We start from the raw sequence: 12,750 nt of genomic DNA, 5'->3' as shown, positions 1-12,750 counted from the left end.
TTGTTTGAAAATCCATTTAAGATGAAAGCTAAGGCTGGAGCTGTGGCTGCTCAGTGGTCGGGCACTTGCCTGGCATGTTCAAGGCCCTGGGTTCGATCCTCAGCAGCACAGGATGAGAGCTACAGCAGGTCAATGTGTGCTGGCAAAGTCATGCTTGAGATTTTTTTCTTTTTCTGGAAAATGCTTAAGTATACACCTTTAATGTGTTTCTCGAGTCTTTTTCCTGTTACTCCTGTTACCTTTTATTTGTTAGCCAAATAAACAAGTCAGAGTTTTATCTTTAGAATCAAGTAATTGCTCTCAGAGTGTTTTTGTTGGAACCTAGCACCATGGGTCCCTTTCCTCTCATCCACACACTCACAGACCAACACGGCAACACCAGCTCCACATGGTAACAAGTTGTTCCATCCTGAGAGAGGGAAGCTCCAGAGCTGGTGATGGGTCAGAAAAGGAAATTCAAACAGCACCAATCCCATTCAGTGTTACACCTGCAGGAGACAGGAATCATCCAGACAAAACCTGTTTCTTTCTAAACAACTGTTCAATTGTTCCACATCTTCTTGCTTTTTTCTGAAATACGTGTGTCTCGGTTTTAGCATAATTGATATACCAAAGTCACTGAAAATCAGCATTACCTTGCTGACTTCATAACCCTTTCTGATATAAATGCCTTTCCAAAATTATCTTTAGATGGCGATTTTATTTGAGCCATTAGTTCCTTTAAAATAAGGAAACTGACAGGGAGTGGAGACATAAATACACCCACATTCCAGAGTCAGATATAGCCTATGAGAGCACACATCTAGCCCCCAACAGCTGCAGTGTGAATTAAATGAGCTACTATGTGCAAAGTACCAGAATAGTGTCCAACACACAGCGGCGTTCAGTGAATGTGAGCTGTCACTTTACCATGTCCTGTCTGGCCTGTCCCTGTGTTCCTTAGAAAGCAGGGAAGAATGGCAGAGAACACAGGAAATTTCCCCTCCCCCATTTCTTGCTTAAAGACCACAGTCCCGCTCCTACTCTCTTCCAGGAGAAGGCTCTAGATTGGGCCCCTTCGATTCTCTTTATACAGCTAGCTCCTTGGTGTTAAGCATGAAAGGATGATCAGGACGTTTCCTGGATCCTCAAAGCCAGTGAGCCTACGGTACTAGCCCTTGGTGGATTTGCAGATTACTGAGGGTTAAGGGACTGACCTAGAAGAACAATTCCACTCACCCCAGAAAGGAAGTGGATGAGAGGCAAACCAGAGGCAAACGACAGCAGACAATGGTGTCAGACTGACCTAGCACAGCCACCTAGGGCCATTAAAGAGGAGATGGCTTGGCCAAGCAGCCAGTGTGACTGACTGACGAGCAGAACGCCACTGGAGACTGTCCATGTAAGTCTTAACAGGAAGTAGGGGACTGCCTCACTTCCTTATGCATTGGTACATAAGTCTATCCAGCCTAGCCCCAGAGGACTCCACACCAAGATCTTCTAGTGTGCCCACTCCCCACCCTCACCCCCACTTACTATCCTGTGAAGTTTTTCTCAGTTCTCTTAGGGGCTGGGGAGGTAGCTCATCAAGTAAGTAATTGCTTTGCTAGCATGAAGACCTGATTTCAATCTTCAGCACCCATGTAAAAAGCCAGACACAACAGTACACACCTGTAGATGCAGGGCTGCAGGAGCAGAGACAGGAGGATCCCAAGGGCTTGTTAGCCAGTCCGTTAGCCAAATCAGTAAGTTCCGGGTTCAGGGAAAGACCCTGCCTCAAGAATAAACTGTCTTCACAGACACAAACCCAGAAAGGTCCCTTTGTGCCCTGACTGTTATTAGTTACTTCTGCAGTCACTATGACCAAGCGCCCGAGAGAAACAAGTTAAGGAAGTAAGGTCTATGGTTCACAGTTTCAAAGGATTGAAGTTCATCCAAGGACAGTGGGGCGGCATGGCATTCATGGAAGAAAGAACGTGTGGCTGAGACACCTTACACAGCACTGACCAGGAGGCAGAGAGAGCAGGCTGAACCAGAGGCTGATGTAACCTTTCAAGACCCACCCTTCATAACCCATTCCCACCAACCTGTGCCCACTTCTTCAACACAGTGTTGCACGCTGTAGACACAGTGTTCAAAACACAAGCCTGTGGGCGACATCTCCTACCCAACTCTAACAGTGACAGTCAAGCCCAGTGGAGCTCAGAGAGCAGTGACTTGAAAAGGATCAAGGCTGGTGTCTTTCTATACATATGCAAGAAAATTAATCTCCAGTGTAAGATGGAAAATACTGTGGACTTGAATGACTTATACTTTCACTGAGGCTTTAAACACAAGTTTCTAAAATCTTCCTTAGTCAAGAAAGACCTTAAAACCACAGATGAAACATACGAAATATACCTGCATAAGAGTGGGCTGTAATATATGAGATCTGTCCCGAGCATCATCTGTGCCCTGTGCCAGGGGCAAAGTGTGCAGGAGGAGAAAGCCATAAGCCAGTGCTCTGTCACCGAGCCACACTCTCAGCCTAGCTTGCATTTCAAGTAACCTCTACACTCTAACTACAACCCCTTCTTACAATGACAGTATTTACAATGAGAAGATGTAAATGAAAGAGAGAGGAGGAGGAGGACTGACTGAAAGTTAGGACCTCTCCTCTGTGTGGAAAATTCTACCTGAAGTTATAGATTTTCCCAGTGAACTACATGGAACCAAAAGCCTTCAAGCTAACTTGGCAATTACATAATTATACTTTCAAGACATGTACATGAGCCAAACCCAGGGGTGTTAAAACAGGACTGTGATAAGTTGTGTTTAGAACTTGAGTATTTATGCCACGAGATTTGCAAGGTATTATCATATATCAGATGTTACTTCTGTGTTCGTCTGTTTGATATTGTTTTTATAAATTCAAAGCCATCATTTGAAATAGCACATGTTGACTGTTAGAAGAGCTAAAGAATAAAGTGCTGTTTTCTAGCTCTCTGACGCCCTAACCCATAAACTCCTGAGTATTTTCTCTTTGTACACCGCCTTCTATTGTCATTCAACCCAAAGGTCTTGTTTATCTCATGCTACTAGACAGCAAACCGGGTGGCTGCAAATCTGCAATACTTTCTTCAAGACTAACTTCATCCAACCAAAGAGACTCTCTTCAGTGCTGTAAACAAAATGCTACCATTATCCCTATATCGTTCAACCTTGGGAAGCATGTAGTGAGTGCTGCGTGAACTGACTCCCACTACTACAAACCACAGAAGGCCCGGAGTTACCCAAAGTAGTAAGTAATGCAAAGGACTTGTATTTCAGCTCCGCATACTGACAGTACATATGAACTCAGATTTGCGTAACTGAGCTGCAGGAATACTATGTGTAACTGCACCAATACACTTAACATCAAAATGGCAGGATCTGTAAGTAACTGGAAATGGCTGACTAAAGAACAGAAGTGCAGTTTACGTATACTATATGTGTTTAACGTTAAAGAAAACAACTTTTATCACAGAGTAGAGAAATCAGTACAAAGCACAGATTGAACTGACAAAAATGTGAATCTCCTACCTGAGTATCTTTGTATTTGTCTCGTAGGTCCAGGAGCCGGTGGTAAGCTTTAATGGTTTCTGCAAACTCCCCGACGTCGGTGCTGGTGAGAATATAGTTTTCCCATATTTGCCAATGTTCGTAGTTGCATTTGAGAGCTTCTTGTAAAGTTCTAAAAGCTTTGACTCTGTGGGAGGTCAGATTTTAAAGAAAGGAACAATGAAGTCTTATGAATGTGAATGTGAATGGCCGCTCCTTAATTGCTTGTATCATACATCACTTGGGAGTCAGAACCCAAATAATAACACAAAGCCACCAAGTTCCCTGTATGGTTCAATAAGGATATGAGGGACACACAGCCTTCCATGGAAATATGTCTTCCCTTATTTATTTACTGCTAACAAGGACATTATAACACATAATATCAATCTCAATATTGCCCCAAGAAAAGGCCGATTCAGGTTCCAGACTCCAACCTAGAGTGGCCTACTATGTGTGGCTGTAACCCTGTCAGACAGACAGAGGGAAGCACATAGGTGGGCAAGAAAGATGTGAGGTCAAAACAAAACACAGGCTCCTCACCCTCTAAATAAACCTGCAAAACAAAACTCTAGAGCCTGGCGGGGGGTGGGGGTAGGAGTGGCCCTACACAAAGATGCGACAGTCAACAAAGCTGCCCAACAGGACATAAACTTACTAGAATTAAGGTTAATTTTTAAAACAAATTATTTTGTTGTTGTTGTCATTTTATGTGTGTGGGTGATCTGCCTCTATGTATGTCTGTTCACCATAAACATGCCTGATACCTGTGGAGGCCCAAAGAGGAGAAGAGATCCCCTGGAACTGGAGTTACAGGTGGCTGTGAGCTGCCACCCGGGCACTAGGAATTGAATCTAGGTCCTCTGGAAGAGCAGTCAGTGTGCCCTTAACCACTCAACCATCACTCCAGACTCTAAGCTACAGCTAAGTAGTCTATCAAAAACAGGAGGCCATAAGACTGGAACAAGGGGTGTTAAGCTCGGCAGTGGTGGCGCACGCCTTTAATCCCAGCACTCGGGAGGCAGAAGCAGGTGGATCTCTGAGTTTGAGGCCAGCCTGGTCTACAGAATGAGTTCCAGGACAGCCAGAGCTGTTACACAAAGAAACCCTGTTTTGAAAAAACAAAACAAGCCGGGTGGTGGTGGTGGTGGTGGTGGTGGTGGTGGTGGTGGTGGTGGTGGCGGCGGCGGCGGCGGCGGCGGCAGCACACGCCTTTAATCCCAGCACTCAGGAGGCAGAGCCAGGCAGATCTCTGTGAGTTCGAGGCCAGCCTAGTCTACAGAGTGAGTTCCAGGAAAGGTTCCAAAACTACACAGAGAAACCCTGTCTTAAAAAACCAAAATAAACCAAGAAGGGAGAGGTGGGGGTGTGTGCAAAAGGACCCACATGACATAAAAACATAAAGGAGGCTACTTGGACAGACAGACAGGTGGAAGGGGGAGCAGAGGGAGAAAAAAAAAACAAATTTTGTTTGAAAAATTGCATAATGAAATCTCATGCTTCGTATGCTAGAAATATTTTTTTAAAGTAAACGATGAAGCCTTTGAATATATTTGTTTCAAAACTGACACAGACAAGGCAGTGATTTACAACAGGAGACAGTAAAACAAAACCAGGTAGAAACAGAACAAGACCAAGTAAATGTGAACAAAAAACAACTAGCAATCTCAGAGTTGAAAGACACATTAAAATAAACAGAGCTTTATGTGCGTCTAAAACCAGCCTGCACGTAATTCAAGAGAAAATTGGTGAAGTGGAATAGAATAGTGAGGAGTCTGCCAAAATTCAGATTAACACATAGATGAAGAGTGAGGAAACAAGAAAGAATGAGATAAGACTTAGATATACATCTGACAGAAATTCCAGAGTAAAGGAATGCAAGCAAATGGCACGACGCTACGGATCAAAGATCGGGGCTGAACATTTTTCCAAGCAAAGATCTAAATTCTTTGATCAAACAAGCACATTGCATATTCTAAGCAACATGAAGATATCCTAACATTTTACAAAAGAATAACAACTGGGAAACAGTGGGTATTTCATCAGCAGTAAGAGGACAGAAAACAATAAAATGTGTACTACTTCTAACACGCTGAGTGAAAGTAACAGTTAACCTAAAGTTTTATAACCAGCTAAACTTGCCACTCAAAAGGAAATGCAAAGTCAAACATATTTAAATATACAAGAATGAGGTATTACTGACTGATCCTAATTTGAGGAACTACTAACGGATCCTTTCTTGCAAAAATAAAAGGGATTTCAAAAAAAAAAAAAAAAAGAGAGAGAAGAAAAACAGAAAGTTTCTCAAAAATCAAGCAAATTGTTTGTATGGACTCTCCCCTACCCCTTTTCTTCATTCTACCCCTTACCACTGTCTTCCATGTGACAGCAACTATTTTCAACAACTGGTGGGCTGAGACTCCTCAGTTCTCCCACAACAAAGAGGTGGGCATCAGGTCATCTTCCTGGAGAGCATCTCAATAGACAATAACCAATGTCACAAGGAGGTCTATCTGTATGCCTCCCAATCTCAGGCTCCTGAGGGGTGGGAGTGGGGAGCTGGCTTTGTTTATAAAGCATTCATCTTGCAAGCATAAGAATCTGAGTTGATCCCCAAAACCCACACAAAAATAACAGGTACAGAGGTGTCCGCTTGTAATCTCAGCTGGTGGGGGGGGGGGGGGTCAGAGGATCCTGAGATTCACTGGCCAGCCAGTTTAACCTATTTTGTGAGCTCTGGGCCAATGAGGGACTGATTCAAAGGAAGTGGATGGCTGTTTCTGAAGACAACCAAAGTTGCCATCCATCCTCTATATACACATGCACACACAGAGAACTAGCAATGAACACTGTTCGGGTTCCTTTCTTGATAAGGATAGCTTTATTATAAGACGTTTCATCTTGGGAGTCACTTATCCAGCACACCATGGTGGAGATGCTGAACTATTAAGTTATATACACACACGATGAGAAATGCTTCCAAAGGCCCTGACACCTGGGGAAATCATATGGGAACAAGTAAAAAGGGCACTGTCATGGTCATGCCAGAATAGATGAGGTCATTCTAGAGCAGAAATACTGTTTTGAGGGGGACAGTAGTTATTTACTTTTGAAATAATTTCATGAATCTAGTAGTTATGTTGAGAGCAATGGTTCTCAACCAGTGGGTCACAACCCCTTTGGGGGGTCAAATACCCCGTTCACAGGGGTCACCTAAGACCATCAGAAAACACAGATATTTACATTCCGATTCATAACAGTAGCAAAATTACCATTATGCAGTAGCAATGAAAATAATTTTATGGTTAGGGTGAGCACAGCATAAAGAACTGTATTAAAGGGTTACACATTGGGAAGGTTGAGAACCACTGCTCTAGAGTAACAGCAAAGAAATGAAAGAATAAGGGGACGATGACCCTTGGGTCTTGCACCCCTACTTTTACACAAAATCTATTCACAGGACAGGAGACAATAAAAAGCACCAAGAAGTCAACAATGCTTGAGAACTGCCTACAAAGAATGATAAAGACATTGTGGAGTATGAAAAGCCTCCCAATGGGGACTGGAGAGATGACTCAGCAGTTAAGAGCACTTGATGCTCTTAAAGAGGACCCAGGTTCTGTCCCCAGCATTCACATGGCAGCTCACAACTGGAACTCCAGATCCAGGGGTTCCAATGTCCTCTTCTGGCCTTTGTGGGCACCATGCATGCACATATGGTACATATACATACATGCAAGCAAAGACTCATTCATACACATGGAGTAAAAATAATTGAATCTTTAAAAAAAAAAAAAAAAAAAAAAAAGCCTCACTACATACAGGATTATCTAGGCTCTTAGAAGAAACTAACAAAATCCCACTGTAACCAAGACACCCACTGCCCTAGAGCAACAGGTATCCGGTAAGCATTAGCACAGTCCATTTTAATCAAGAACATAGTATTACTTTGAAGAGATTGGTAGAACAAACTGAAACTATTTATGTCGACTGCTATCTAAGAGCAGAGGAAGCATTTCATGATCTCAATATAAAATGGTCTTGATTGCTTCACAAGTATCTTGTGACTCCACAGCAGATACCAAGCCTGAAAATAAGGCTAAGTAAAAATGGAAGGGCCCTTTCATGACCGCATTTAAGCTCTGGCGACAGCAGCTCTTGGTTCTTCCATTCCCTTCGCTGTCCACAGCCACTGGGCTGCTGTGTTTGGCGTCTGCCTTTCTTTTTCCACTCTAGTTCGCTCAGGTCTGGGTTGTTTAACTGGTTCCCCAGCTTCCAGCTCCCTCTCTACTCTGCCTCATACAGATGGGGGCTCTCCTGATGCAGGGCCCCCGAATTTTCTCTCTCTGGTGGCTTCTCACCGACATCTTAGGCAATTCCCAAGAGGATGGTCTCCAAGTGCTGGTCAGTGTTAGAAGATACAGTGAGTTGAGTGTGGCCCTCTTCTATCCATCCTTTCTCTACAGACCTCACATTACTCTACAGCTGGACCACTTTACTTCCACCTCCTAAAATAATTCACTCAATTATGTCACGCTACATTTGACCACGTCACTTCCTTTGCCTACAAGGTGTCCTCTATCCCTTCTACATGTCCTTCAAAACTAGCTTCAGTAGAGGACAAGCACCTTTGGGCCAGGCTCACAGGCCTTCCTTTCTGAGATCTTCACAGGACTAGTAAGTTCCTGACACACACGCACCAGGAGAGCAGACAGCACCTACTTTATCACAGCCTTGTGCATTCTCGTCTGATGCTCACCACATACAGTTTGTGTCACTAATCAGCTCTGAAAACAATATTGCAGATTGATTTATTTCTTAAATCTACATCTCCAGAAGAATAGGGCCATGTTTATATTTTACAAAATTGTCTAAGATAAGCAATTAATAAGAAAATTACCAGTTGAGTTTGTTTTTATCATGTCATGAAATTTATGGTGAAAAACTCTGGTGGCAGGGAAAAATTTTAAGAGATATTTCTTTATTCTATTATTCATAATGTCTACTTCATTATACAATAAATGTTTTCAAGAAAAAAACTATACAATTAGAATTCAAGGTTCACTAAGTTACTCTAATTTATATACAAGGGTAGGAAAAAAGAGAAAAAAAAGCTAGACACAGATTTTAAATATTCAGTTGGAGAAAAATCTTACTAATTTTAGGGGGAAACCAAGTTCTTCACATTGGACTCGTGTACTTACTTTTGTTTCAATCGAATATAAGAAGTGGATAAATTGTTCCAAGCCTCAGCATTCTGAAATAATGGATAATCCAGTTAGAGACTGTTCTTAGGTAAGACATTTGCTAAAATTGAATACAACCCATTTTCCTAGTCTGATATGTACTCTTAAAAAAAAAAAAAAACCCACAACTTTCAAAAATGTATTCGAAAGAAAAAAAATGGCATAAAGTTAAATTAAACTTTATTTTTATGGCTTACAAAAGAAATAAAAAGAACCCAATGACATGGGTATCACAGCACAGATTCAGTTCAGTTAAATTTTTATTTTCAAATTTTGACATATAAAATTGTTGGAAAATTTACAATATAATTTAACTAATGTCTATATTTATTATTATTCAAGTAAAATCAAGGCTTACATAAATATTGATTCTAGTAAGAATGTTATGAATTTTACTTTGTTCTATTTTCTTAATAAAATATAGCTCTTAACTGCCACGCATAGGGTTTTAAAGTTAAATAGCACTGACCGCCCTTTCCAGATGTGGCAAAGCTAGGGCCTGGCTTGCCTTCTCACCATAAAAACCTACAGTGTAGACAAAATAAGCCCTGTAGGGGGAGTTGGGTACAGCAGCACAGGAGTGGCCCTGCAGAGAGGGGAAGGCGCTCAGGGGTCTCAGCAGGCCGTCCAGCTGCTGTCTCTGGCACACTCGGGGCTCCCACCCAGACAGGCAGACACTGTCACAGCACACCAAGTCCACTGAGATGAAGGAAGGGGACCAGACTACAGGGCTGAGAAGGCAAATGCAGTCTACAGCAAAACACCATGGAAGAAAGGTGAAGAGCAAGTTCTACCAAGTTCAGTAAGCGTCGCCAAGGCGAGGAATAAGCTTTACTACACCGCTAGGCTTTCTGAGGCCTGAAAAAAAACAACTAACTGCCAAATGCTTCGTGCTGAATGGAGATTCTGGAAGTTACACCGTGCCAGGAGTTTCAAGTTCTGACCAAGCAGGAGTAGAGTTCTTACTGTCTAACCATGACATTCAACTCATCCAAGAAAACTTACCTCCTAACAGGACTATTATAACCTAGAAAATAACAGCCCCGAATCTATTCTAACAAAGCTTAATTCAAGATAATCCACAAGCAAATTAATTGAATGCCAAAGTAAAACTCAGTCTTCCAGAGGGAAAATAAGGAAACGCAGAGACTTAACAACCATACACAATGTGTAGAGCAAAACAAAAGACAGGTCAGAGCCAGGTGTGGGGGTAAATTCCAGCACTCAGGAGGTAGAGGCTGAGGACAGTAAGCTTGAGGTCAGCCTGGACTACACTATTGAGTTCAAGGCCAGCATGAACTATGTAGTAAGATACTGTCTGAAACAAAAAGAGAGGAATAAAGATGACTGACAGATAGCCAGGAGTGAGGGAGGGAGGGAGTGGGAGGGAGGCAGAGGAGAGAGAAAGAAATGGGGGAAGACCAAATAAATTGGTAAAGATGCAAAGAGGTGGGAAAATTTCACCTATAACCAAAGATGGATAAAAATGAAAATAGAACAAACTATGCAAGAGCTGCTGGCATAAGCAGAAAAGGACTTGATAATGGTTATTAAAGTTCTTCCAAAGACTTAGAAAACAGGATCACAATTAGATGATGGTTGGGGACCGAGTGCATGCCAGATGCTGAAAGGACCAAGGAAAATGCGTCACCTGCAAGGGATGCTCTGCACGGCCTGCTGGGAATCACAGAAGGAGAGCATCTTCCACCCAAGGCTGAGCAATGGGAAGTGCGAAGAGGGAACCATGCCGGACATCATAAGAATACAAACAGTTAAAGTGCCAGAAAGAAAGAAGAAAAAAAAAGAGAGAGAGAGGTCAGGGCAACCCAGTCAGAGTGGGCAGCCTGTGTGAGGCCCTAAACTCAGTTCTCATCATCACAAAGCCAGAAGGATAAACAGTACAAGAAACAATAGCTGAAGATTCCCAAATTTGATAAAACTTAAAGTCCATAAACCCCCAAAGATGTTAAGTCCCCAAGAAAAACATATATGAAGAAAGGAAATCATACCAATACTGCTTTTTAAAACAGGTCAAGACAGGTGGTGGCAGTGCACATCTTTAATTCCAGCACTAGAGAGACAGAGGCAGGTGGATGTCTGTGAGTTTAAGGCCAGCCTGGTCTACACAGAGAGTTTCAGGACAGCAAAGGCTACACAGAAAACCCGTCTCAAAAAACCAAACCAAAACAAAAATAGGGTCAAAAGAACATTCATAGAGGCAGATATAATAAAGAGACAGTATATATAAGAAGGGAAATATGTCCAAAGGATAAAAAAGTTAAATAATATACTACAAAATAAAATTTAAACCCTGCAGTACTTATAACAGGATCAAGCAACCTCAATTCGGGCTTACATCCTAAATAAATTACAAATTATGTCCACACAAAGATTTGTATGTCATAGCAGGACTATTCACTCACTCTACTGCAGTAAAAATGACACAAAGATCCTTCAACAGGATGAGGCATGCACACACTATACATGCCACAAAGCATTAAAAAGACATGTGCTATTATTCTAACTAACAGCACACAAAACCCGAACTGCATCCCACGTGATAGAACCTGAACAAGTGAGTCCCAAGTGTACAGGCTGCCTAATCTGAAGGTATGGAAGAGCATGCGGAGAAAAACTTCAGCACAGCTACTGGGCACACAGGAGGGGGGTTCATGGTGACAGGAGGGAGGACGTGGGGGAGCTCCTGGGGGCAATGGAGTTTGACATCTCATTTTTCAAACCTGTCCAAACTGTTCATTTGAGACTTGCATGCAGTCTTTAAGTTATCTTGTACTTAAAGGATGAAAAAGAAAATGAAGGCAGGTGGCATGTGGTTACCATTTCAAATATACAATTTGCTATGCATTTGAGATGAAAGATGGACTCTGAAAATCAGGAGTCCATTAAGCAAATGCCTGTTATCAATATGATCTTCCTTGTTCTCATTAGAACCAAGTCACTGTAGCAATTTAGACATTTATAAAAGCTAACTGCAGAGGCTACAAAGATGAATGACTGCACTTGAGTTCAGAAGCCCAGATGCTTGTGAAAAGCCTAGGGTGGTGATTTGTGTCTGGAACCCTGCACTGGGAGACATAAAGAGGGGTCTCTAGGGCTGGTGGCCAGCCAGTCTAGTCAGTCAGTGAGCTCCAGGCTCAGTGAGAGACCCTGCCTCAAAAAAGTAAGTGAAGAATGAAAGAAACACTTGATGCTAATTTATGACCTCTACATATTCACATACAGGTACATACACACTCATACATGTAATGCCCCCCAACACACACACACACACACACACACACACACACACACACACACACACAGAGAGAGAGAGTAAGAAAGAGAGATCAAACCAACTATAGTAGGTTATATGCACTCTGAAAGACTAAATGTGATGATTTAGAAAGCTGGAGAAGACAGTCCACTGTGGACAGTATCAAACATCTGAAACATGAGCTGCCATCATAATCTTTAATTTTGTTCATAATTTCCATGGAAGTTTTCTGTGGAACATTGACAGTAATACTCTAAAGAATGAAATAAGATGCACAAGGTGCTTGGGTTTGATTCCTAATGCAGGAACATACTTCTGTCAGAGACTATTTGCATCACGTGTTTGAGGGAAGGGAGAAGGGAAAGAAGATAGAAAAGAGAGAAAAAAAAAAAAAGGAAGCAGGGGGTTAGCAAGACGCTTCAGCAGGTCAAGGTGCTTGGTGCCAGGCCTAACAACTTGAGTTCAATCACTGAGACCCACAAGGTAGAAGAAGAAAATCAACTCCACAGGATGTCCTCTGGCTTTCCACTTGCATGCATGTCATGCACATTCTCCCCAACATACAAAGAGGTAGGGAGGGAGGGGAGAGGGAGGGAGGAGAGAGGGGAGAGGGAGGGAGGAGAGAGGGGAGAGGGAGGGAGGGGAGAAAGTCAGTATTAGAAAAAGGTAGAA

The 12,750-nt window shown here is 42.4% G+C and overlaps 1 protein-coding gene across 17 annotated transcripts in view; it reads right to left on the bottom strand.

The window, feature by feature from the left end:
- Ttc27 (tetratricopeptide repeat domain 27) overlaps nt 1–12,750 on the bottom strand; it is a 181,625-nt gene that overhangs the window by 21,405 nt on the left and 147,470 nt on the right. For all 17 annotated transcript variants that reach the window (XM_076559521.1, XM_076559522.1, XM_076559517.1 and 14 more), the window contains 2 exons: nt 8,763–8,815; nt 3,541–3,706 (listed from right to left, as the gene is read on the bottom strand). In XM_076559521.1, the coding sequence (XP_076415636.1) occupies nt 3,541–3,706; nt 8,763–8,815 (219 nt within the window). The remainder of the gene's footprint in view (nt 1–3,540; nt 3,707–8,762; nt 8,816–12,750) is intronic.

Source organism: Peromyscus maniculatus, chromosome 22 (assembly GCF_049852395.1).
Source record: "Peromyscus maniculatus bairdii isolate BWxNUB_F1_BW_parent chromosome 22, HU_Pman_BW_mat_3.1, whole genome shotgun sequence".
Lineage (NCBI taxonomy): Eukaryota > Metazoa > Chordata > Mammalia > Rodentia > Cricetidae > Peromyscus > Peromyscus maniculatus.
The sequence above is the reverse complement of the archived record's forward strand: the minus strand, read 5'-3'. Positions and strand labels throughout refer to the sequence as shown.